This window comes from Cetorhinus maximus, chromosome 11, assembly GCF_964194155.1.
Source record: "Cetorhinus maximus chromosome 11, sCetMax3.hap1.1, whole genome shotgun sequence".
Taxonomy (NCBI): domain Eukaryota; kingdom Metazoa; phylum Chordata; class Chondrichthyes; order Lamniformes; family Cetorhinidae; genus Cetorhinus; species Cetorhinus maximus.
Genome location: NC_135889.1, coordinates 44,087,196 through 44,110,688, shown reverse-complemented (window position 1 = coordinate 44,110,688; position 23,493 = coordinate 44,087,196). Strand labels below are relative to the sequence as shown.

The 23,493-nt window shown below is 40.4% G+C and overlaps 1 protein-coding gene across 2 annotated transcripts in view; it reads left to right on the top strand.

Annotated features, from left to right (window-relative positions):
- Positions 1–23,493, top strand: part of LOC144686541 (glutaminase kidney isoform, mitochondrial-like) — a 106,168-nt gene that overhangs the window by 71,846 nt on the left and 10,829 nt on the right. The window contains exons 14-15 of one of the 2 annotated variants that reach the window (XM_078551865.1): positions 3,284–3,376; positions 6,833–11,583. In XM_078551865.1, coding sequence (XP_078407991.1) covers positions 3,284–3,376; positions 6,833–6,961 — 222 coding nt within the window. In that variant the 3' untranslated portion in view covers positions 6,962–11,583. Of the gene's footprint in view, positions 1–3,283; positions 3,377–6,832; positions 11,584–23,493 lie in introns of those variants that run through there. The other variant, XM_078551863.1, reaches the window with a different exon arrangement.

Sequence of the window (23,493 nt, the reverse complement as noted above, 5' to 3'; positions counted from 1 at the left end):
TTCAACATGTCATGGTCTAAATGATCGCACATCTTATTCCTTTTTTTAGTATTTTCAGCTTCAACTTAATTTTTCCACAAGGAGACAATGATCTGAATTTACATCTGCACTGGGACACGTATGAATGTTTTTTTTAATGGTATTTCTGAAACATCGTTTCACCATCTTCACAATCTGTTTGATTTCTATGCATATTGCCTGGCCTTCTCCAAGTGTACTGTCATCCTTTTGGTTGCTTAAAGAAGGCATTAGTCACCATCAGATCATTTACTTGACAAAATTATATCAGTCTCTCTTTTTCATTTCTTGATCCAAGGCCACATTGACATGGTCCTGATGTTCCTTCACCGATATTAGCCATTTAAGTCGCCCTTTAACAATTACATCAGTTGACTTAGCTTAATCATAACACTTCAGATGTTATTATAAAATGCCTCTATTTCCTGCTCACTGTGGTCTTGTGTCAGGCATAAACTTGTATGACCAACCTGATCAAAAAGCTTTCCTTCGATCTTAATCATGATCACTCTTTCTGAGATTGGCCAGTAACCTTGAACTGATCTCTTGTATCTTATGTTTACTGGGATTCCTATTCAATTCCTATATTTCTTGTTCTGAGACTTTGTTTGTCTCAGGATTGAGGAATGAGAACATTCATACCTGTTTTTGACAGTGTTGCCCCTCAACCCAAATCTGTGCCCATCTTTTCTGGAATACCAGGTTTGAATACCTCTGATCAGGTTTACACCCCTGCCACAATGTGGAATGACTCCTATCAAAGTCACAAATGACATTCTATGTGACTGATAGGTAAACTACCCCTCCTCATCCTTCTCAACTTGTCTGCAGACATTGACACAGTTCACCACACCACCCTCCTCCAGTGCATCTCCACAGTTGTCCAGCAGGACTGTACTTGCTAGGTTCCATTCTTATCTAACTAATCAGAGCCAGAGTATCACCCACAATGGCTTCCTGCTCGTGCATTTGGTGTCTTCTAAGGATCAATCCATAGCCGCCTCCTGTATTTCATCATCTTCTGCTACTTGTCGACATCATCTGAAAACACAGCATCAGTTGTCACGTGTTCTGATGATACACCACAACTTCACGACCCCCTCTCTCTCGACCTTTACAATCAGAATGCTTGTCAGATGCTCAGTTCTGGATCAGCAGAAATTTCCTCAATAAATATTAGGAAGACTGAAACCATTGCCTTTGGTCCCCATTACAAATTCTGTTCCTTTTCTACTCACACCATTGCTTTCCCTGTTAACTGTCTGGGTCTAAACCAGACTATTTGCAACCTTGGCATAATGTTTGACCCCAAGATGAGCTTCTGACCATGTCATCATTAAGGTCGCCTACTTTAGCCTCTGTAACGTCAGCTGATTCCACTTGCCTTGGCTCATCTTCTGAAACCTCATCCATGCCTTTATTACCTCAGGACTTTACTATCCCAATACAATTTTTGCCAGACCCTCATGTTGTGCCCTCTGTAAACTTGAGGTCACCCAAAACTCTGCCCATAGCTCTACTGCACCATCATCCCTGTGTTCAGTGACCCCTGTGCTCAAACAGTGCCTTGATTTTTAAAAGTTCTTATCCTTGCTATCAAAGCTCCCTATGACCTTGCCTCTCCCCATTTCAGTTATCTTCTCCAATCCCACAATCCTCTGAGATATCTACACTTCACCAATTCTGACCTCTTGATCATCCATGATTTTAATTAATTTACTATTGGCAGCTGTGCTTTCAACTGCCTAGACGCAAAGGTCTGGAATTTGTTTTCCAAACTTTGCTTCTCTCCCTTACTTTTCTCCTATAAAATATGCCTTAAAACTTACCTCTTTGACTGAACTTTTGGCTATCTGTCCTATTATCACCTCATGTAGATCAGTATCACATTTTGTTTTATAATGCTCCTGTGAAAAGCCTTGGATACCTTGTTACATTAAAGGTGCTGTATAAATACAAGCTGTTCCAGTTTTACAACAGCAATAATTCGCTGTCATTACAAAATCATTCTTCTTTGAAAAGGTCCAGATTTTGCAGTTACCAATGTTCCCAGTTGGACTTGCAGGTAGTTGGCCCAACATGCTAACCAGGCTGTTGTTTCTTCCTCCCCCCACCCACCCAACTGGTGTCCCAGAATAGCAGAGTGTTATTTAAATTGAGATAGACCGAAGAATGCTGTTGTGCAGAGGGATCTGGGCATCCTTGAACGTGAATCACAAAAGGTTGTGATGTAGATCTAGCAATTAATTGGAAAACAAATGGAATGTCTTCCTTTATTGCAAGGGGAATGGAGTGTAAAAGTAGGTAAATATTGCTACAATTATCCATGACATTGACGAGACCCTACCTAGAGTGCTGCATACAGTTTTGGTTTCCTTGTTTAAGGAGGTATATACTTACATTGGAGGGGATTCAGAGAAAATTCACTAAGTTGCTTCCTGGGATGAAGGGGTTGATTTATGAGGAAAGACTAAACAGATTGGGAATACTCATTGGAATTTAGAAGAATGAGTAGGGATCTTATTGAAACATGTAAGTTTCTAAGGGGACTTGACAGGGTAGATGCTGAGAGGATGTTTCCCCTTATGTGGATATCCAGAACTAAGGGGAAGATTTTCAAAATATGTGGTCTCCTGAGATGAGCAGGAATTTCTTCTGAGGGTTGTTAATCTTTGGAATTCTCAACCTCAAGAGCAATGGAGGCTTGGGCCATTGAATATATTCAAGGTTAAGTTACAGATTTTTGATCTACAAGTGAATCGAGGGTTATGGGAGGCAGACAAGAAAGTGGAATTGAGGCCACAATCAGATCAGCCATGATTTTATTGAATGGCAGAGCAGGCTTAAGAGGTCACATGGCCTACCCCTGCTTTCATTTCTTAGGTTCATTTGTGCCTATTTTCTGTAAATAAAGGCTTTGGGCACCTGGGGCCAGTATCTGAAGGTACTGTTGTGATAACAGTGCTCTGCAGGCTCAAAGAAGTTTAGTGAAAGATTTTAAATTAAAATTAATTGAGCATGGACCTCTGGATGTTGAGTACAGTTTCCGGATTTTGTATTGCTTGATTTAAATGCAAATTGTTTAAACTTACAATTGTCCCCATTATAAACTGTTAAAGTCTCTCTGCCCTGCGAATGTTTATCTTGAAAATACTACCAAAGGACAATTTGCATGAATATTCTTGAGTTCTGATTTAATTGGTTTAAAAATGTTGTAATATTTGGGCTTATCGATTGATGATGCTTTTCCTAAATTTATTTTTAGGATCTTGTTTCGCTGTTTAACTTTCATAATTATGACAACCTGAGACACTTTGCAAAGAAACATGATCCTCGAAGAGAGGGTGGTGAAGTACGGGTAAGTTTAACTTTTTAAACAACATTAAAAAGGAATTTATTAGCATTCTTGGAAAAATTACATAATTGTTAACTACCAAAATATGTGCGCTTTGCATGAAATCCAAAAAGGGCCAAATCTATTGCAACTATGTTGTCATGAAACAGCAATTGCCTAGGGTTTTTCTCTGAAAACAGGAGAGAGCAGGTTTAGTTAAAATAATCTGGCAAATGCTGAGTTTCACAGATGGTAATATTTCCGGTGTTGGATTCAAGTTATGTTTTGTAGCTGCCTCTTCAGGTCATGAAATTTGCTCAGCACATCATTACATCTGTTAACAGTTGTGGATCTCTTTATTGTCTGTGTTGCTGGGAAGAGAGTTCAGCAAACAGCGTCATGCACCATTTTGTAGTTTATACAGAGATTACTTTGTTGCTTTTTAGATGCGTTCCATTTCTTTCAGCAGGTGGTTCTCTTCTAGTTGCCATCCATACTTCAAAATTTAGCTTTGTGATAACCTATACACCAATAATTCGTGTGCAATACAAATTAAACAATTTTAATGAGGGTGCAGAAACAAAGAGCTAGGATGTATGTACAAAAGAATCTTTGAAGCTATCAGAACAAAATGATAAGGCTTTGAAAAGCAGACTGGATCCTTGCTTTTCTAAATAGAAGCATAGAGAGCATAGAAGCAAGGAAGTAAAGCTAAACTTTTGTAAATCACTTGTTAGAATTATTGTATTTAATTCTGGGCACCACACTCAAGGAAGGATGTAAAAGCCTTGGGGAGGTTGAAGAGGGGATTTATTAGAATCGTAGCGGGGGGAGGGACTTCAGGTATGTCGAGAGCCTAGAAAAACTGGTATTGTTCTCAAAGCAGAGTTTAAGGGAAGATGTAATCAAGATGTCAAAAATTGTAAACGATTTTGATAGAGTAAATAAGGAGAAACTGGTTTCACTGGCAGGAGGGTTGATAACCGGAGGACACAGGTTTAAAGTACCTGGCAAAAGAAGCAGTGAGCAGATGAGAAATTTTTATATGCAGTGAGTTATGATTATGAATGCATTGCCTGAAAAAGTCATGGAAGCAAAATCAGTAGTAGCTATCAGAAGTGAATTGGAGGTATACTTGGAAAGAAATCTACAGAACTATGGGGAAAGAGCAGCGTTGAGACTAGCTCTTACAAAGAGTTGACACAAGTGTTCTGGTTCGAAATGCTTCATTCTGTGCAATATGCTTCTATGATTATCTGCTCCTGGACATGTTGTGTGAATGGCTGATTTGAATTTACATTTCTAATCAATTATTGCACCAATATGAAAAAGAGTGGCTCTTCTGAAGTTGACGTTAAACCACATAATTAACATTGGTTAGTGGCATTCAGCATCAAGCAGTTCCCAAGTATGCTTATTAAATATTAATTACTGTATGCCACTAATAGAAAGTTGCTCCATTCCCAGCGGTTGCATCTCTTGATCAAGAAACGTCCTCTTGCTTCATTAGAACTCGCAGTAACCCCCACCTGCCTGGTAGCTATTCCGATCACAATCTAGTATTCACTGATATGTACAAGAGCAAAATATCACAGATGCTAGAAATCTGAACTAAAACAAAATGCTGGAAATGCATACTAGGGCTGGCAGCATCAATCTAGGGAGAAACAGGGTTAACGTTTCAGGTCAATGACTTTTTTCTGATGATCAGATTTTGATGGAAGGTCATCAGCTTGAAATGTTAACTGTTTCTCTCCACACACATGCCGCCAGACCTGTGTATTGACTAACGTGTAGTTCAATCTTCACTCTTGTGCCCTTGCTTTAAAGCACTTCCTGAGCACTGCCCAGCTACATTCCATTCATTTTTTGCGATGTTTCTGCGTATCTGATCAGAAATGTTGAAACAATTCTCCACACGCAAATGTATACAATATAAAAATATATATAATGTCAGGGGTCTCTGCCTATATGAGGTGTGATTCAAGCCATGTTTGCTAATCATTGGTCTGTTGCTGTTGTGGATTGACACACAGCTTTTCGCATATAGCTGCCTATACACCATGCTGTTAATTTTTCATTTATTTAACTCTTTCATGATTTCTATAAATGTTCATACCCTGAAATGTGTTGCACCAAAACAAATTATTTGGTCCACTTCACTCAAAATAGCTTTTATTAATTAACCCTGTCTTTATCCTTGATATGGCTGAATTAAAACTGAGCCACTGTACTTCTGCTTGCAGTATCATGATCTGTTGATTTACAGATCTTAACAATGTCTGTTTTATGCTCATTGCTCTGAATCTGTAATAAGCTGCAATCATCCTTACTGTGGATAGGAGTTTTTTTTTAAACATGCTTTCGTGCAGTGCTCTGATCCCTTTTGGTTGTTAACAGCTTTCCACAGAGTCTTCCATTTCATCTAACCTGCCATTTTCCATTCATCCTTTTGTGTTGATTCTAGATTGCTAGTAAATAAATCTGTGGTTTTGCTCTAAAACTTTCAGGACAGGATTAATTTCCACTCTTATCAGGTTTAGATGGAGCCCTGTACAGCTAAATTAAGATAGAACAAGCTAGCAAGCAATATCTGAATGCAACAATAGTACTTAAATAAGGGCTAAGAACGAAAGGAAGTATATGGATCTTTTGAGGATTCGATAATGTTTTGTGTAGACTCTTCATTGGAACTGGAAATAAAAGGAGGTAGGGATAAGAGTTGAGAATGTTGTCGTCACAAGCGGCTTGCATTGCGTGTATGTGATACTGAGCAAAAGGAATGTGAGATGTTATTTTATAATGGTAAGATCAATTACTGCTGGAGTGTCTCTCTCAAAAGTGAAAATTGGAAGGATTTTGACTATTCAACCTTTTTTTCTCTCTTTAAAGTTTCATTTAAAACCCTGTATATTGTGCTGGTGTTTGTTTCTCTGCATTTAGAAGGCAAAAAGGAGATAATGTAAGCTTGATCTTATAGTGTCAGGTCACCTCTCATTTTACTGCATGATCTGCCGTGTCCACTGCTTGCTAATGCTGCTCAAATAAATTAGTATTCAGATTCTCCTTCAAAGACAAATTAGTTATATAAACAGGATAAACAAAATGGATCAGAAATAACTTGTTTCATTAGTCTGTATAATTACTCATGACTGTTTGCTAAGCATTGTTACAATACTTATTGTGTTAAATCTGCTTAGTATTTTTCAGGGCAGTTGAGGGAAGATGTTTTTGCAGCACCTTATTGCTGTAAGGTTGCATAGAATGGCAGGTTGTTAGTTCAAATGAATTGTGAAGTTTTTGATTTTGGGAACCTGAACATGTTATTGATGAGAAAAGTTATTGTATTTGGGTCAAAGTCCTGTAGCATTTACACAAGGGGGTGGAGAGATTTATCAAGTATTAGTGGAATAATTAGTTGTTTATCAGCAAAAGTCTTAAAATCAAGAATCTAATTATTCATGTTGCTTAAAATACCAGCCTTCCTACGGATCAATGGATTATGAAAATCTACAGAAAGAGCTTGCACTTAATGGGACTCTGTGGAAAAAAGTACCACGTGAACCAAATGAGGAAGACTCTTCCAGTACCATAGTGTATAGAATGTAAAGTTTTGGTTTAAGAAACAAAAGCAGTTGGACTTGATTCATGATCTCGCTGATCTGGAAGATCATTAGTTCTGAAACTACTTTGAAATGTTTGTTTGTACACAAACTTTTTTCATGTTAGCACTTTGAAATGACTTTAATTTGCCTCTTCTGCTTGCTTAATGTAATGTAATAGTTGCTCCAACAACCATGATCATTGTTAATGCATCAATCCCTAGCAGTATCTTGTGTGAAGGTTCTTTCTTTAATGCTGTAACACACCGTTCTTCAGTGAGTGCGACTACTCTAACCATTCAGTTGCAGCCAGAGAAGCTCCTATAATGTCTTCCTGTTGCACTTCTGCAACATTACCTCTGGAGCTCCACAAGGCTCCATTTTAGGTCACCACCTATTTTTTATTTACCTGCTGCCATTCAATGACATCATCTGAAGGCATGACATCTGGTTGCACATGTGCTTACAGCAACCTGGGTCTATCACACCATCACCCTTCCACTAGCTTGTTTTGAAGATCCCCAACAACACAGATATCAGTATTCAGCCAATTCAAGAAGTGGTTGAACACTGGATGCAGAAAAGGCTACGGGCTCTGACAACATCCTGGGTGTAGTACTGAAGACTTGTGCCCCAAAAGTGGCCCTGCCCCTTGTTACGCTGTTCCAGTCCAGTTACAATACTGGCATCTACCTAATATTGTGGAAAATTACCCAGGTGTGTCCTGTCCACAAAAAGCAGGACAAATTCAATTTGGTTAATTACTGTTATCCTCAGTCTACCCTCGCTCATCAGCAGAATGATGGAAGGTGTCATCGACAGCACTATCAAGCGGCACTTACTCCATAATAACCTGCTCACCAGTGCTCAGGTGGATTCCACCAGGGCTGTTTGGCTCCAGACTCTAGCCTTGGTCCAAATATGTTGGGGGGGGGGGACACAATAAGAGCTGAACTCAAGAAGTTATATGATTGTAACTGCCCTTAATGTCAAGGCAGTGTTTGATCAAGTTTGGCATCAAGGAGCCCTATCAAAACTGAAGTTGATTTGAATTAGAGGAAAACTCACCACTGGTGTCCTACCTAGCACAAAGAAAGATGCTTGTGGTTGTTGGAGGCCAATCATCTCAGCCCCTGGAGATTGCTGCAGGAGTCCCTCAGGGTAGTGTTCTCAGCCCAACCATCTTTAGCTGCTTTCCTCCATCATAAGGTCAGAAGTGGGGATATTTGCTGATGATTGCAGTGTTCAGCACCATTAGCAACCTCAGATGCTGAAGCAGTCCATGCCTGCATGCGGAAAGACCTGAGCAACATTCAGGCTTGGGCTGATAAGTGACAGGTAACATTTATGCCAACAAGTGCCAGATAATGGCCATCTCCAATGCCTGTATGAAACCATCAAAAAGCTTGATACCATTCAGGATAAAGCACCATGCTTGATTGGCACCCCATCCACCACTTCAAAAATTCACTCCCTCACTACCGGTGCACAGTGGCACCTGTGTACCATCTCCAAGGTGCACTGCAGCAACTCACCAAGGCTCCTTCAACAGCACCTTTCAAGCCCATGACCTCTACCACCTAGAAGATGCATGAGAACACTACTACCTGCAAGTTCCCCTCCCTATCATACACAATCCTGACTTGAAACTATATTGCAGATTCTTCACTGTTGCTCTTGCTATCCTTTTGCGAGCCTCCTTAAAACCTACATCTTCGACCAAGGATTCAGGTGCCCATTTCTAATCTCTTGTCTGATTGTGCTGCACCTTGGGATGTTTTCCTATGTGAAAGATGCTGGGTTCATGAAAGGTTTTAATGTTAACCATTGACCTGTTGGAACATGGGCCTGCAGTCTGACATAGATGATGTGTGGTGTTGAAAAGGAAATGCAAAGATACCTAAGGGGAGCATACACAATTGTCTTTCCTTCCTGAAGAGTCTCTTTGCTTTTGGAGTTTTTAGGTGGAGTTGTTTCCTTCAGTTGCCCCTCCTTTCCTCACCTATCTAAATGGTGGATGTTGCCAGTGGTTGGTGCTGTCAAGCAGCGGAAAAGAGGGCATCACTTAGGATTTGTGGCAGTCCTAATCTTCGGGAATCCAATGAAAAGACTGAAATAAGTTTGAATCCTGGAATCAGCAGCATTCTCTGACTGAGCAAATAAGATAGAGGGGCTGGGTGGAGTTTGAGAAGGCAAATTGCATTGACTCGGACAGGGCATTCTATCATAGTTGCTTCGAGTTCCTGCTGCTACACAGATAAGACTGAATTCTAGTACATACAGTGAAAAAGCTTACATTGGTAAACCAGTTCTATGGTAAGCTGTACTATTGTACTGTGTGGGAGATATGCTAGACATGAAGGAATGTGATAATATTAAAAATAGGCCTAGCTTAATATTGAAGCCTGGAGTTCATTTATAAGCTATAAATGACAAATCACTAAGATGAAAGTAAGAATTGACAGTTGGAATAATGAATAGTGTTTGATGCAAACAATGTATTTTGTTACTTTGTACGATATTAGACCTATCGAGGAGCATTTAGTGTAAAAAGATTTTCTACTAATGCCTGTCCCAAGGTAGCTTGTCTTGCTTTGAGTTTTAACTTCTGCGGCTGGCTTATAACATGAAGTAAATTAGTTGTATTTTATTTTGCAGACATTGATGTTTGCATTGGACATATATTACCAGATGTGTGGACAGCTTTAATATACTCTGTACATGTATGAGTTCAAAGAAAGCAGCAAATTGATATATTTCCAGAAAAATTTATAGTTGATGGCTGTGATAGTTAATATTTCAGTGACTGTATTCACATAACAGCACTGAGTGTAGAATTAGCCCAGAATGATATAGTTGTTTCCAGAAGTCACGCATTTTGTTGATTCTAATGTTAAGCTTCGAAATATTAGCATGATGTGAGCTGTTTTATAAATAGAAAATTTTCATTGCCAGCATTCCAGCCAAGCTGCCTGTCTTCAATGAGCTGCTACTAATGCTTTATTCTGGATTGAAGTGGATGGAGCTGAAGTATAGATCAATTATGCTCCATTAAAATGGTGAAACAGGCTTGAGGGGTTGAATGGTTTCCTCCTGCTCCAGTGCTCCTAGTTTCTGTTTCTCTTTGGCTGATTTGAATTATATTTTAGTAGATTCACCCAGTCTCAAGTGGAAAGTTGTCTTCTACAAAATTTTTAAGTAAAATTTGGTATTTGTTCAGTGTAGAGCTAAGTCGATTTTGGGTCATTTACCAGATGAAAAATTCAATAATACTGTGCATTTTGGTCAGTACTTGGATCGAGATTGAGGTAGTTTTGACAAAGCAGTGTTAATGGGCAACATTGTCACTTTATGGATTATGCCTCGATTAGCCGTACTATTGCCTTTAATTTCAAAATCAAAAATTGTATTTTTTTTTCATTCTCTGTTAATGAAAACCAAATAAAAAGACTTATGAATGTAATCACTGAGCATTGTGCTCCATTATGGCTAGAGTAGAAAATTAACAATTGCTTGGTTTGTTTTTTAACAAGAAACTGGATTAGGGAGATTTAAAATATTTGCTACCTGATGATTACAATTCTGATACCAGAGTTAAAGGGATTGGTATAAATAGCAATATTTAATGTTGATAATTTTAGTATACCAAAGACTGTATAACCTCCTTTCACGTTCTGACCAAATGCTTATAAATTAAAACCCTCACTTTTCAGCATGTATCTCGGTACACATTTGGAAACCAAAGCTCATTGGTCGGCATAGAAAATCAGTATTATCTCAATCCATTGGGAGAAAAAGGAGGAAAGTAGCGTATTACATAGCCCACCAAAATCAGAGTGCACTTGTGTTCCCTAGCAAATACTATGCCACTAGAAGGCTATGTTCCTTCAAGGTATTAGATGAACCTGAATTAAGTAGGTAATTGGTCAATTTTTTTCAATATGAGATTTATGTAATACAATAAATCCATATGTACACAATTATGCCTTTCTGTAATAAAGGGCTAAAGCCCCAATTATGCTACAAGTTAATTACCATTTCATTCCAACTTAAACCCTATGCAAGTCCCTTCAAAACATTGGGGTCGTGATCAATTTTTATATCAATGTTGATGGTGTAAACTTGCAGTGTAACATTCGATGTTTGTTCCATTAGTCTTTCTTGTTACCTGGAAGTGTGCACTTTTAAAATTCCAGAACAACCCAAGTATTTCCTAATACATTTGTAACATCAACTTGAGCTGCTGCCATTGCGCTGTAGAGCAGACGGGGTGATATTTATTATCATTCTAATACCTGATTAGCCAATATAAACAGGCTGCTTTAAAGATTTATTTAATACATTTCTTGATCAGTGGATCATCTTGTTATATCCAAGGGAAAAAAGTGTAGTTGCAGAATAGATGAACTTACTGTAGGATGTACAATTTTAAATGCTATATTTGTAAATAGTGTTTGGGTTTTAATGTTCTTGTTTTTTATAAGTTGCGTTTCCAGTACCTTGTTTGCATTTTTTCTGTTTTATTGCATGTATTTTATATTTCTCAGCAGTGACCAACATTTAGTTTACATTTGTTTATTTCTGTAACTGTTTTGCATCTTTTGTATTTAATAAAACTGTTACATCCCACATGCTATGGTGTATATATTTTTGCTATCAAAATAACTGAAGTTGTGAGTTTTAGATAAAAGAGGTATCACTGGAATCGCTTGCATTTATATTCTTTTTAATATTGCAAAACACCTCCAGGCACGTCTGAGATGAAAATAGACATTGCTTGATAGATGAGTTGGGATGGAGTTGACAAATAATATGGTCAGTGATATTGATATATGGAAGCTTTTGGAGGAGGAGAGATGGGGAAAGTAGCAAGGAAAAGGACGATACTAGTGTGGAACTGTGACGGCCAAGGGCTCTGCCACTGGGTAGAATGAAAGAAGTGGGGCAGTAAAGGGTTCCTAGAGCTGGATTTTCGTGTTGGGTTCGAGGAAATACGAGTCAGGTCATTTCCCAACTTCGGGAACCCGAGCCTCTCTCTCTGCCTGTACCCCCCATGTTTTCATCTGTTGGAGATGTGAACGGGCAGGGTTTGGGTTTCCTGACACCTTAGGGTCAGAGGAGTGGAGGTGCTGAGGTGGATTGGTTAGAAGATCAGCTTTGGTTCGATGGGGCATCAACCCAGCTATCCAACATTGTTCTTCTGCTCCCTACCCTCACACCTCACCAACTCCCATGCATCATCCCTCATGCTCCCACTTGTTTCCACGCCTACCTCCTCCTGTTCTCCATGCCTACCTCCAGAGCCACTCACCCAGTATCCACTATTTACAATCCTCTGGAGCCATGTAATAGCAATGGTCTTTGAAATGGACATGAAAAAGATGCACCTCTAACAATCTAATAGAGCTGTCACTCAAAAACACAACCATTCATCCTGGGGGGGGAAAAATTTCAGACTCAATGGAAAAAAGTTAAAAGCCCTCAAGTGATCATTTTTCCTAAGCTACACTAGATATCCGATCAATCAAGTCCAGGCGCAGGAGGTTGTTTTTTATTCTCAAAGTCAAAGCTGCAGACCAATCCTTTTCAAATTTAAGCTACTGTGGATGTTAAATCACTTCAGGTTGTCATGGCACTGGAGTTCCCAAGCACTGTCAGTTTCAAATGCATAATAGTTCTTTTCCCAAAAAGCACTCTCTGCAAGTGTTCAGATGCATTAATGTTGATCAATGTGGTCAATTTACCTTTTCAGAACAAAGCCCTATGATCAATCACTGCAGCAAAAACACCTCTAACTTGCAATCCAGCATTTAATAATGTCATCTGAAGTTGTCAAAATATTTCACACTTAGCTGTCAAAATGTTTCTGAATCTTCAGGCTTCCCCCAAGGTTCCTGAGTGCTCAAACAAGGTGGATTTTCAGAAAACTTCAAAACCTGCCCGTCCTGGGACTCTCAAATAACACATTTCTCCTAGGGCTGTCGATGGTGACGCCAACGTCAGAGGATATACGTGCAGGGTTGCAACCTGAACCTCTTCCCGACTTTGGGAAGATTGCATGAGCCCATTTTTATGAGAAATTTAAATTTGCGTTGAGGGAAAAAAGTTTTGGTAATTCTTGTCTCCTGGAGGACATGAAAATACAGCCCCTAGAGTCAAAATTGTTGAATAGCACCCTGACATTAGCATGTGGCAATAATAAACAAAAGTAGTTGCAACCATTAGTGGAATTTCAACATGTACAGATGCTTGATTATGCGGCAAGATGATTGAAATTGAGAATGATAAAGTCCTATTGGTTTAATTAGGGAGGAGTACCTTACAGAGAAGTGCCTGATCCTATGTTTGCTCCACACCATTTGTCACAACTAGGTATGGTCACACTTTAGAATAGTACCTGTTTTATTTAAAATAAAGGGCTGGTAACAAATGTGGGACTTGGCTGTCTGAGCAATTTAACATTGCCAACCTCGCAGTGCAAAATTCTTACATTTGAGTGAAATTTAATCGAGGCAGTATTTTTAATCATTCTCAACCCAGTGCAAACTGGCCATTACTTGAAAATTGCTATTTGCTTTGAAAGAAAAGTCACTATGGTGGATGTGAGAACTAGAAGAATCCAAACTGCTATGAGGAAGGGAACAATACTCTTGTAAAATTATGGGCAGTTGTGCAGGATAACATGCCTTTAATCTGTGTTCATACAATGCTTAACTTTGGAGTACTGATACTGTGTGACACAGGTGTAAAAACTTGAAGCACTGACTATCATTGTCTTTAGCGCAGAAATCTTGCCCTTTTAATTTTTTAAATTCTGATTAAGAAATTCCCTGGGATTATGGTAAAGTACGGAAGCTATTTTTCTAAAAACTTGCATTTATATAGCACCTCTGTGTAATCAGAACATTTCAAAGCAGTTGAGCCAATTAATTACTTCTGAAGTTTATTCATGGTTAAGTAGACAAACTCGGCAGATAATTTGCAGACAACAGAGTCCCAAGGACCACCAATGAAATGAATTATCGCATGTTTGTTTTGGTAGTGTTGGTTGATGGATGAATGTTGCTTAGAACACCAAGAGAACTTTGTGCCCTTTGAAAGAAGTGTTATGATAACTTTTTCCATCAAACAGGCAAATGATTTAACTTGGTTTAATGTATCTTAGAGAGCACTTGTGATAATGCAGCACTCCTTCAGTACTGTATGGAAGTATGGGCCTACATGTTGTTACGACCAGTCCCCAGACAAGGTCCCCCAAATTGTTATGATCCCAGACGAGATACCCCAAATTGTTATGTTCCCGAGTGAGGAGGGATGAACTGGCTCACCTTCTTTATTCAAACCCCTTGGTTGCAAAAAAGTTAATTTTAAAAATGATCCCATCCCTCATGGATACCTTTTCCCGGTCCAAATGTATTTATGTGTTAGAAGGAACCGTTTTAACCAAACTTTTTTAAGTCAAAGAAAGAGTAAGTTTATTAGTTACTAAAAACTTGAGAAAAGTAATAAAAATGCAACACACACACACACACACCGATTAGAAATGAGAAGTTGAGTCAAAAAATAAAAGTTTTTAAAAAGCATGAATCAGTCTTTGGCTTGTCGATCAGGAGTAGATGGTGAAACGTTGCGGCCGTGAAGTTGGGTGATTCTGCAAGTGCTGACTTTGGCAGTTGAGCAGTTGGTTTGGAGACACTTGGTTCTGCAGGTTAGCTGAAGGAGTTGTCCTGTTTCCTTTTTGACCGTGGCTTTGCTGACTTGTGACTTTGCCTCCAGCAACAGAAAGAGACTTTTTTTTAACCAGCAAGCTGCAGGGACGCCTAGTTGATGTTCTTCAGCTGTGACCTTCACATCACACCAGAACTAGCACACGTAGATCAAGTTTGCAGCTGGTTTTTTAACCCCTTTTCTTGTGTATTCCTGGAAGGGAAAAACATGTCCTTTCGCCCAGAATCTGCTTTCTTTCAACTCTGATCATTTCCACATTCTGAGATATAACTCATCAGGAGATGGTTTCTGCTGAATTGGTAATTGGTTTCCATTGTCTCTGCAACTACAGGAGGTTAGAGTTCAGCCTTTTGCATTGCTTCTCTCCCTTTTGAGTACCTCTGTTAAGTAGGCCTTGACATCTTTTTAGGCGTGACATTCTGCTCTCTCTGGATTAGTCAGTCAACTGTAATCCGCATAGGAATTTTACAGCAAGTGGTTACTTTAAATTTTCACCAGCTTTTGCTTGTATGTCTTTAAAAAAACACGTCGTCTTTTAAAAGGTTAATATGTCCGTAAGTAATTTGAGCTGTGATCTGCTGTCCTGGCAATGTATCCTTTAAGTCTGAAGTGGGATTTGAACTCAACCTTCCGACCCAAGTAAGAACTAAAGATTATCTTGTATAGATCTGAAATTTGTAGCTAGTGTATTCACATTGAACCAGCTTGGATCATCCACATTTACCTATAATTATGTACAGACCATATAACTGGAGAAGTAAATATTACTAATATTTACACTACTAGGTGGGACATTGAGCAAATTTCCACAGTTTTCAGTACTTAAATGACACTGGCAATTTTCCAGGGAGGGCAATTGCAGGGAAGCTGGTTTGGTATTTGTGCCTTTTTAAGGTATACCTGAGTTTCCTTGATTCTGGAACAGATATACTATTTGCCTGCTAGTGACCTGACCCCTCATATATGCCCCTCAAAGAGCTAGTGCCACTGTGGGTGGGCCTTTCCTGAACTGATGCCTCTAAGGTAAATTATACCTTTTAAAATGAGGTGTCAGAATCCAGAAGTGAGGAGTCCTAGATTCTTTTTTTTAATTGAAACCTTCTGAAGGTAAGAAACATTGTTCGATTTTATTTCCTTTCTACCAACAGACCTGTGCTTCCTTCTGACTGAGAAGGTTGGGCCAATGACAGACTTTTGGAACCCTCCCACGAGTCTCTTGCTGCCCAGCCAATGTCAGGAGGAGGTATTGCATTTCCAATGGGCACCTATAGTCTTGGTGCCACCTGAGCTACAGGATTTCAAGGAGTAGTTGGCTCTTCAAGCTGCACAGTATGTTCATGGGACTGAGATGGACCTTGTCCTAGGGCAGCTGGCTCTTGACATGGAACCCATTGCTGTCTGCAGGTTGCTTCAGAGAAGCTTTGCATTGCCTGCCACATTTCCCTATGCCACCGCACCCCCCCACCCCCAGCACCACCACCACCACCACACATTCTTCTGGCATATCCACAGGAACGGGGAGGGAAATATAAGGCAAAAATGGATGAGCATCACCACATTTACATTAAGAAGGAAGCCTGCCTGGTGCTTTACAGTGCGATAGTACAGGTGCTCGGTCACTGACCTGGAGCTGGCAAGATGCTACCATCCTCTGCATCGCCCATGACTAGAACTGAGTGTCACCTCATGATTCTCTAACTTTGTTCTCGAAGCGGGTGAGTGGTTTAATTGTATGGAAACCTATTCTGATGGCCTGCCTTTGGCCAGTTATGCATGCCAGTTTCAGTTGCAAGGATACAGGTAATTACGAGTAAGACTGGCAGTTAGCGTATGGTAAAGTAACAAATATAGGAGTGAAATGAAGGCGTTGAAGTGGAGGAATGGATTTTGGGGTTGTGCAAGGCAGCTGTGTGTTTGGAATTTGTGTGGCCGTAGTGCAGGATGGGGAGTTTTAGGTGCCCTTAATTAGAGAATGTTGTGAAGTATTAGTTTTAAAAGTGTTACTTTAAGTGGATGAAGAGTATACTAGTACATATTGCTGTTAGACAGGAGTCGTATGTTGGTCAGCCTGCCACTGTTTTTTTCCAAAATAGAGTTCAGTTGTCAGATTTCTAGCAACCTCAACGCTGAAAGGCCTCTTGCTTAATGAAACAAGAAAAATAGTCCACTGTTTGTTACCTTATCTGCCCCTTTTCTCTTTGGATGCTGATAAATGATGATACATTTAGATCTGCAGGACTGCTTTGTGCTGTGAAAATGGGGCCAACCTTTGGGACGACAGTGGTTTGATTGCTCTCAAAATTGAATCCGGTAACATGGGATGCTAACTGAAGAACTTGATTTTGTTTAGCTGGTAAATGGCAATTTTTGCATAACAGTTGAGCAATGTGAGTAATGGTCAGTGCTGCATAGCTGCCAATGAGGGGTGAAAATATGCAATTTTGGCAAGCTGGGGTGGTACAACAACATCCAGATATATTCAGCCTTAATGCTAATAGATATGTTGAAATGAGGATTGAATGGAATAGGTTGTTTTTGGTGTAAAAGGAAAGATTGCAGGAGGTTGACCATGAGCCAAATGTTCAGAGAGGGCAGGCTACAGAGTGTAAGTGAAGCACGAGTCAGAGTGCAGAAGCCAATGCAAAGAGATTTGTTAATTCTTTTCCATCACCGAGTCTCTAACATGTCAATTCTGATAAAATAGAGACAGTTAAATCTTTAAGAGATTTGTGTTTTTGAAATAAACTGGAGCACACTGTCAGAAATCGAACACTTTTAGTTGTCAAAATGCCATCACCTTTTGAGTGTGCATACAGCAGGTTTGCTTTGTGGAATAGTTGGATTGTAAAACCCTCTTTTAGCTGTTCACCTGACTCTGGCAGAGAGTACATTGGTCTTGATTGCTGATGGTTTAAAACCTCGAGCCTACTTTTTTAACCATGATGCATTTGTTTTATTAATATTGCAAATATTTTGTATCATTGGTGAATACGGTGATCTGATTGCCACAGGTTTGACAGTCGTCGAAATCCTATTGGACAACATTTTTTAAAAAATTCATTCAAGGGAAGTGGGCTTCGCTGGCTAGGCCAATATTTATTGCCCATTCCTAATTGCTCTTGAGAAGGTGGTGGTGAGCTGTGTCAAGGAGATATAATAATTCTCATAATGTTATTGGAATTTATTGTAAAATAGAGTAATAGTGAGGTGTGTGAGAGATTTAATTAAATTAGAGGCAGCTAGTCTGGGAGCTTTGATCTAAGAAGAGAGGTTAAGTTTGAAATGTTAACTAGATAAACATGGGGAAGTTTAGAAACATAGGTGTCAAGGGAACCTTTGCATTTTGAAATAAACCAGACTAGATTGTTTTCAAAGGAGGGGTGAAATGTGTCACCTAGCCAGGTGAAGTTTCAAAACTCTTTATTTTCCCAAAACTGGAACTGGTAAAACTTAGTGCTATGAGAGGGTTTTATTATTAGAGAGATAAAGTCCAAAGAAATAGTGAAACAATGGGTATTTGCACTCAAAGAGGAAGATATGTATAAAGAAGAGCAGATTGTTTTATAAGGGAAGGCATTTTGAAGATCTTACAAGTGTGTGAAAAAGCCTTCAACATTTGTACCTCAAGCTGCTGTATTCAAAGGACTGAAGTTAAGAAAACTCACTTGGAAAGCCACTTGTTCAAGGTATCATGTTTCTTTGCTTGGGCCTTATAAAACCTATGTGTCTTGGCTGTTGCCTTAACAAAAGAGGAACTGGGAGTTAGATTGAGATGGGGATTTAGAAGCTATCATAGTAGTAGTTTGTAAATCTATGTATGTATTTAAAATCATTATCTTATTAATGTTTAATCTAATTTTATAAAAACCCATAAGACTTGGTGGTCCTATTACTACTGAATTCAAAGCACGCATCTCGATATTTTTATACAAATTGAAAATTGGTTGTGACTTGTTTCAAGTTTCCTTCTGGGATTTGAACAGCTCAGCATTTACCATCAGCTGTATTGTAATAGCTGCCTTCTTAACCGCTGTGGTGTAGGTACACCCACAATGCTGTTAGGGAGGGATCTCCAGGATTTTGACCCAACGACAGTGAAGGAACAGTGATATATTTCCAAGCCAGGATGGTGAGTGGTTTTGAGGGAAACTTCCAGGTGATATCATTCCAGTGCTCAGGGTGGTCAAGGAAGAAAAGGGGGAGATGTACAGTCGTGTTACTATACCCGCCTTACTTAGTATGTGAAACTTGTTCCTGTGAGACATTGTTCTCTAGTCCTGAGGATGAGGGAATTGGTGCCAATGTTACCTCCTCCCAGGTGGAACAACTGTTGTTCATCCTGACTTCATCTCCTGATGAGGGGAGTGCTTGGAGGTCCTGAATGAGTGATACTGTACATGCTTCACATCCAGCTTGATGGCATACCTTGCTGCTCCCTAGGCACAGATGTATGTTAAGTATTCATAATACGCAATAAAAAAATATTTAGACATTCCAAAAAAGTAATTTGAGAGAGAAACGAATGTGTCTGCACTAGAAAGTGTAGAGAGGAGATTTAAGAGGTTGTTGCCTGGACTGGAGGATTTTAGTTATGGGGAAAGATTGTATAGGCTGGACTTGTTTTCTTTGGAACAGAGCATTGAGGAGTGACCTAAACTTAAATGTGTAAGAATGAGGGGTCTAGATAGAGTGGTTAGGAAGGCTGTTGTTGAGGGCCTTGTATTAGGGGAATAGCTTTAGGGTAAGAGGTTGGAGATTTGAGGGGAACGTTTTTCACTGAATGGTGGAAATCTAGAGGTCAGTGTCTGAAAGAATGGTGGAGGCTGAAACTCAACATTCTTTAAGCACTATAATCTCCAAGGCTACGGGCCAAGAGTTGGAAAGTGGATTTAGTGGCTGCTTGTTGGCAGGTGTGGACACTGGTCCAAATAGCTTCCTTCCATGCTGCAAATTTCAATTATTCTACAAACATCCAAGTTAGTAATTGATACCTAGAATATAATTGTATTTCATTTGGCTTTAAGTTCTCAATTTTTGCACTGAGTAATGCCCTGGTTGTGGAAACAATTTTGAAAAACTAAATACTGTGGTTGATAAAGTATAAACCCATTAAACATAATAGGGTACAATTTCTTCAGAGTTTCTCCTTTTTAATTTGGGTCATTTCTCTGTGGTTCCTGCTGAAATTGCAGCAGGAGATTGGCAGAACTTCCAGGTATTCCCCTGGTCTGTCAATGTGTTTTCCAGAAGGAAGTGATATGACTGGTGTTTTAGATCTCTATTTCCAGGTGAGTAACTTTATGAAGTACAAGTACTCATTGAGTACAAGAGTACGGAGGTCATGTTGAACTTGTATAAGACACTCATTAGGCATCACCTGGAGTACTGCATCCAGTTCTGGGTGCCATACTTGAAGAATATGAGGGCATTGGAGAGAGTGCAGAGGAGATTCAAAGAATGATTCCAGATATAAAAACTGTAGCTCTGAGGATAAATTGGAAAGTTTGGGACTGTTTTCCTTGGGAGAAAAAAGAAGGCTGAGAGGAGAGTTGATAGAGGTATTCAAGATCCTGAGAGGGCAGGGTAAATAGTGAGAAACTGCTCCCACTCGAGAGCAACAAGAACTAGAGGGCACAGATTCAAAGTACTTGGCAAAAGGATGTGAGGAAAAAAATTTTCACCCAGGGGGTGGTTGGAGCCTGGAATGAACTTCCTGAGAGGGTGATGGAGGCAGGTTCGATCGAGATATTCAAAAGGGAATTGGATTGCCGTCTAAAAAGAGAGAATGTGCAAGGTTACAGGCATAAGGCAGGGGAGTGTGACTAGGTAGAATGCTCTTTCGGAGAGCCAGTACAGACCCGATGGGCCAAATGGCCACCTTTTGCACTGCAAAGATTCTGTGAAGATGTGCTTTTGATACTTGGGCTTCACAAACGCTGCCGCACTTCCACTACTTTGCCCAGGCCTTTTTCAATTTGTATGACTCAGCAATTCATTCTTCACTGAGCCAGAATTTGTCTCACTTTCCATTTCCAGCATGAGTGAGAATCTCGGTTTCCCTTTCTCTATTTTCCTCCACCCTGTCATTGTAAATCTCAGTAATGCTGGGCTGAATTGTAGTACCTAACCATTACCTGGAGCTAACTTGGCATGGTACAGGGACAAAAATCAAGGACTCCCTCTCTATGTATGGCTCAGTGCCAGGCTTGGAAGGGCCTTAATGGGGTAGACAGGAAATGCTTGTTTCCCCTAGCTGAAGGGTCAATTAACAGGGGGCATAGATTTAAGGTGATTGGTAGAAGGATTAGAGGGGACATGAGGAAAAGCTTTTTCACCCAGAGGGTGATGGGCATCTGGAATTCACTGCCTAAGTTGGTGGTTCAGGCTGAAACGCTCAACTCATTTAAAAGGTACCTGGAAATGCATCTGAATTGCTGTAACCTGCAAGGCTACGGACCAGGTGCTGGAAAGTGGGATTAAAATGAGCAGCTGGTTTTTTTTTTCTCTTTTTGGCAGGCGCAATGGACTGAATTGCCTCTTTCTGCACCGTAACTTTTCTATGCTTCTATGGCTTTTTGCCCATTGAGCGATTAGGGAGAATAACATCTTTCCAACTAACTATTGATTGTGTTTAACTGTGTATAGCTCAAATCCCATGGGGATGGGGGTGTTATTGGTCAGGGCACTGAGGCATTTTTGAATAGTTCCAAAGGATCCTTTCATGTCCACTTTAACAGGCAGGCATGGCTTTGATTTAGCATGACATTGAAATATGGCATCTCCACCAATGAAATGTCAGCCTTGCTTATATATTTATGACCAGGAATGGGGCTTAAACCAAGGCAGACTTTTCACCAAATGAGCCAAGCTGTCATTATTATCATGGACAGATTTTGTATTCTCTTCCTGCTGTACTGAGTATGTTTTGTACAGAAAGGTGCGTGTGTTTTCTTACCCTTGGAAGTGTATGATCCAATTAAATAATTCAACAGCCAGCTTTTGAGAGTTTAAAAATAATGCTTATTTATTCTTGCATGCTTACCCCAAATTAAATGCAATGCCTTACTCATGCACACCTCTCTCTTCCCCCCCTGCCCCCCCCCCCCCCCCCCCCCCCCACCCCCCCAACATACGCACACAAAAAGATTGGACATGTATAAAGGCCATGCACTTTTTCAGATCATAGTTATCTCAGTCTCTGATTCACGACCTCTGGTTTCCCCATGTAGCAGGTCTGCAGTCTTTTGAATGGATTCGATGATTTAAAGTGAGAGTTTTGTAAAGCAAAGGATTCACAGCAGGTTGTGAGGTTTCTTGTAGTCGAATAGCTAGGAGGGTGGTTCTCAAGCGAACATTAAACTGAAACAGGTCACATATTCTGGCTGCCTAATGACTCAGCTTGTTTGAGTCTGGTTCACAGACTATCTGAACTGATGCTCCTGATGGCTTTGGTGGAACTGCTTGCACACAGCTTCCAGCTGGTGTTTTAAACAGACAAAGAAAACATTGCTGTCTCCATGTGGTTTATCACCAGTTCAAGGCCTTTTCCAAATAAGATGTAGTGTTTGTGTTGATTCCACATCCTGTGTTTTGTAATAAACTTATTGCTGCTCTTAGGCCCTGCCTGCTGAAGGAATCTGGTAATGGAACTCCATCGTTCAAGAGATTAACCCCTTGAGACTTGCTTATGTTCTTGAGTCTAATATATGCTAACTGAGCATCCATCAAATTTAAATATAAAATAGCTTTTTTTTTAATGGAGCATTCTTGTTATAGCTCAGTTTAGGCTTTTCTTCATGCTTGTAATTGGGAAAAAAAGATGCATGTGTTGAGTCAGGCATCTGCTTTGTAATGGGGGCCTGTCAGTTGGAAGCAAGTTGTTTTTCATCCAGGCATTTTTGTTAAGCTAACACGAAATGTTTGACATATTTGCATCAATATGTTTGTATCTAAGAAGTGAACTCATTAACTAACCGTTAATGACAGTTTTGCGTTAAGTGAGTCAAAACTAGCCCATTGAGCTGCTTATGATTATGGGATCCATTGTGCAGCAATAACGAGCCATCTTCTGAGGGGATAGCCCTTGTCACCCAGCAGCTATCCATCCAGCCAGGCTGGAGCACTGAAGAGCCCCGGCACCTAGGAGTGTGTGAGGATATAGGCGCCGTGGGAGTTGCCTGGGTACCTTGCACAGACTTGCAGAATCTACAGCTTGTGATCACACACTATCTGCACGTTCATGGAGAGGAAGCCCTTCCTGTTGAAGTAGGCACCGGGCTCACCCGCTGGCACCTTGATGGCCACGTGTGCAGTCTATTGCACCCTGGATGTGGGGGAAGCCAGCAATCGCTGCGAAGCCTCTGGCTCACTTTGGCTGGCTGGTCTGATCCCAGCAGTAGTGGATGAACGTTAATGCACGTCTGAATAGAGCGCCTGTCAGCTGCTTGACACAAGTGTGCACAGCTGATTGGGAGACACCGCAAAGATCACCCACCGAGCCCTGGAAAGAGCCGGAGGCAGAGAAGTTGAGGGCAGCTGTGACCTTCAAAGCCACTGGCATGGGGTGTCCACCCACACAGTGGCGATCTCAGGGCCTATCATCTGACAGGTGGAGTTGACCGTCTCCCTTGAGAGACAGAGTCTCCTTTGGCACTGCACCTCAGATATATTGAGGTAGCTGCTTCGCCGCCTGTGTACCCTGGCAGCAGGATAGTGGCGTCTTCTGCGGCCCCTTCTGCCTTGGACTTCCTGTTTGCCCTGCACCCCTTGTGCCTGCGCCTCTCCTCCCAAAGGTGGTTCCCCTGGAGGCTG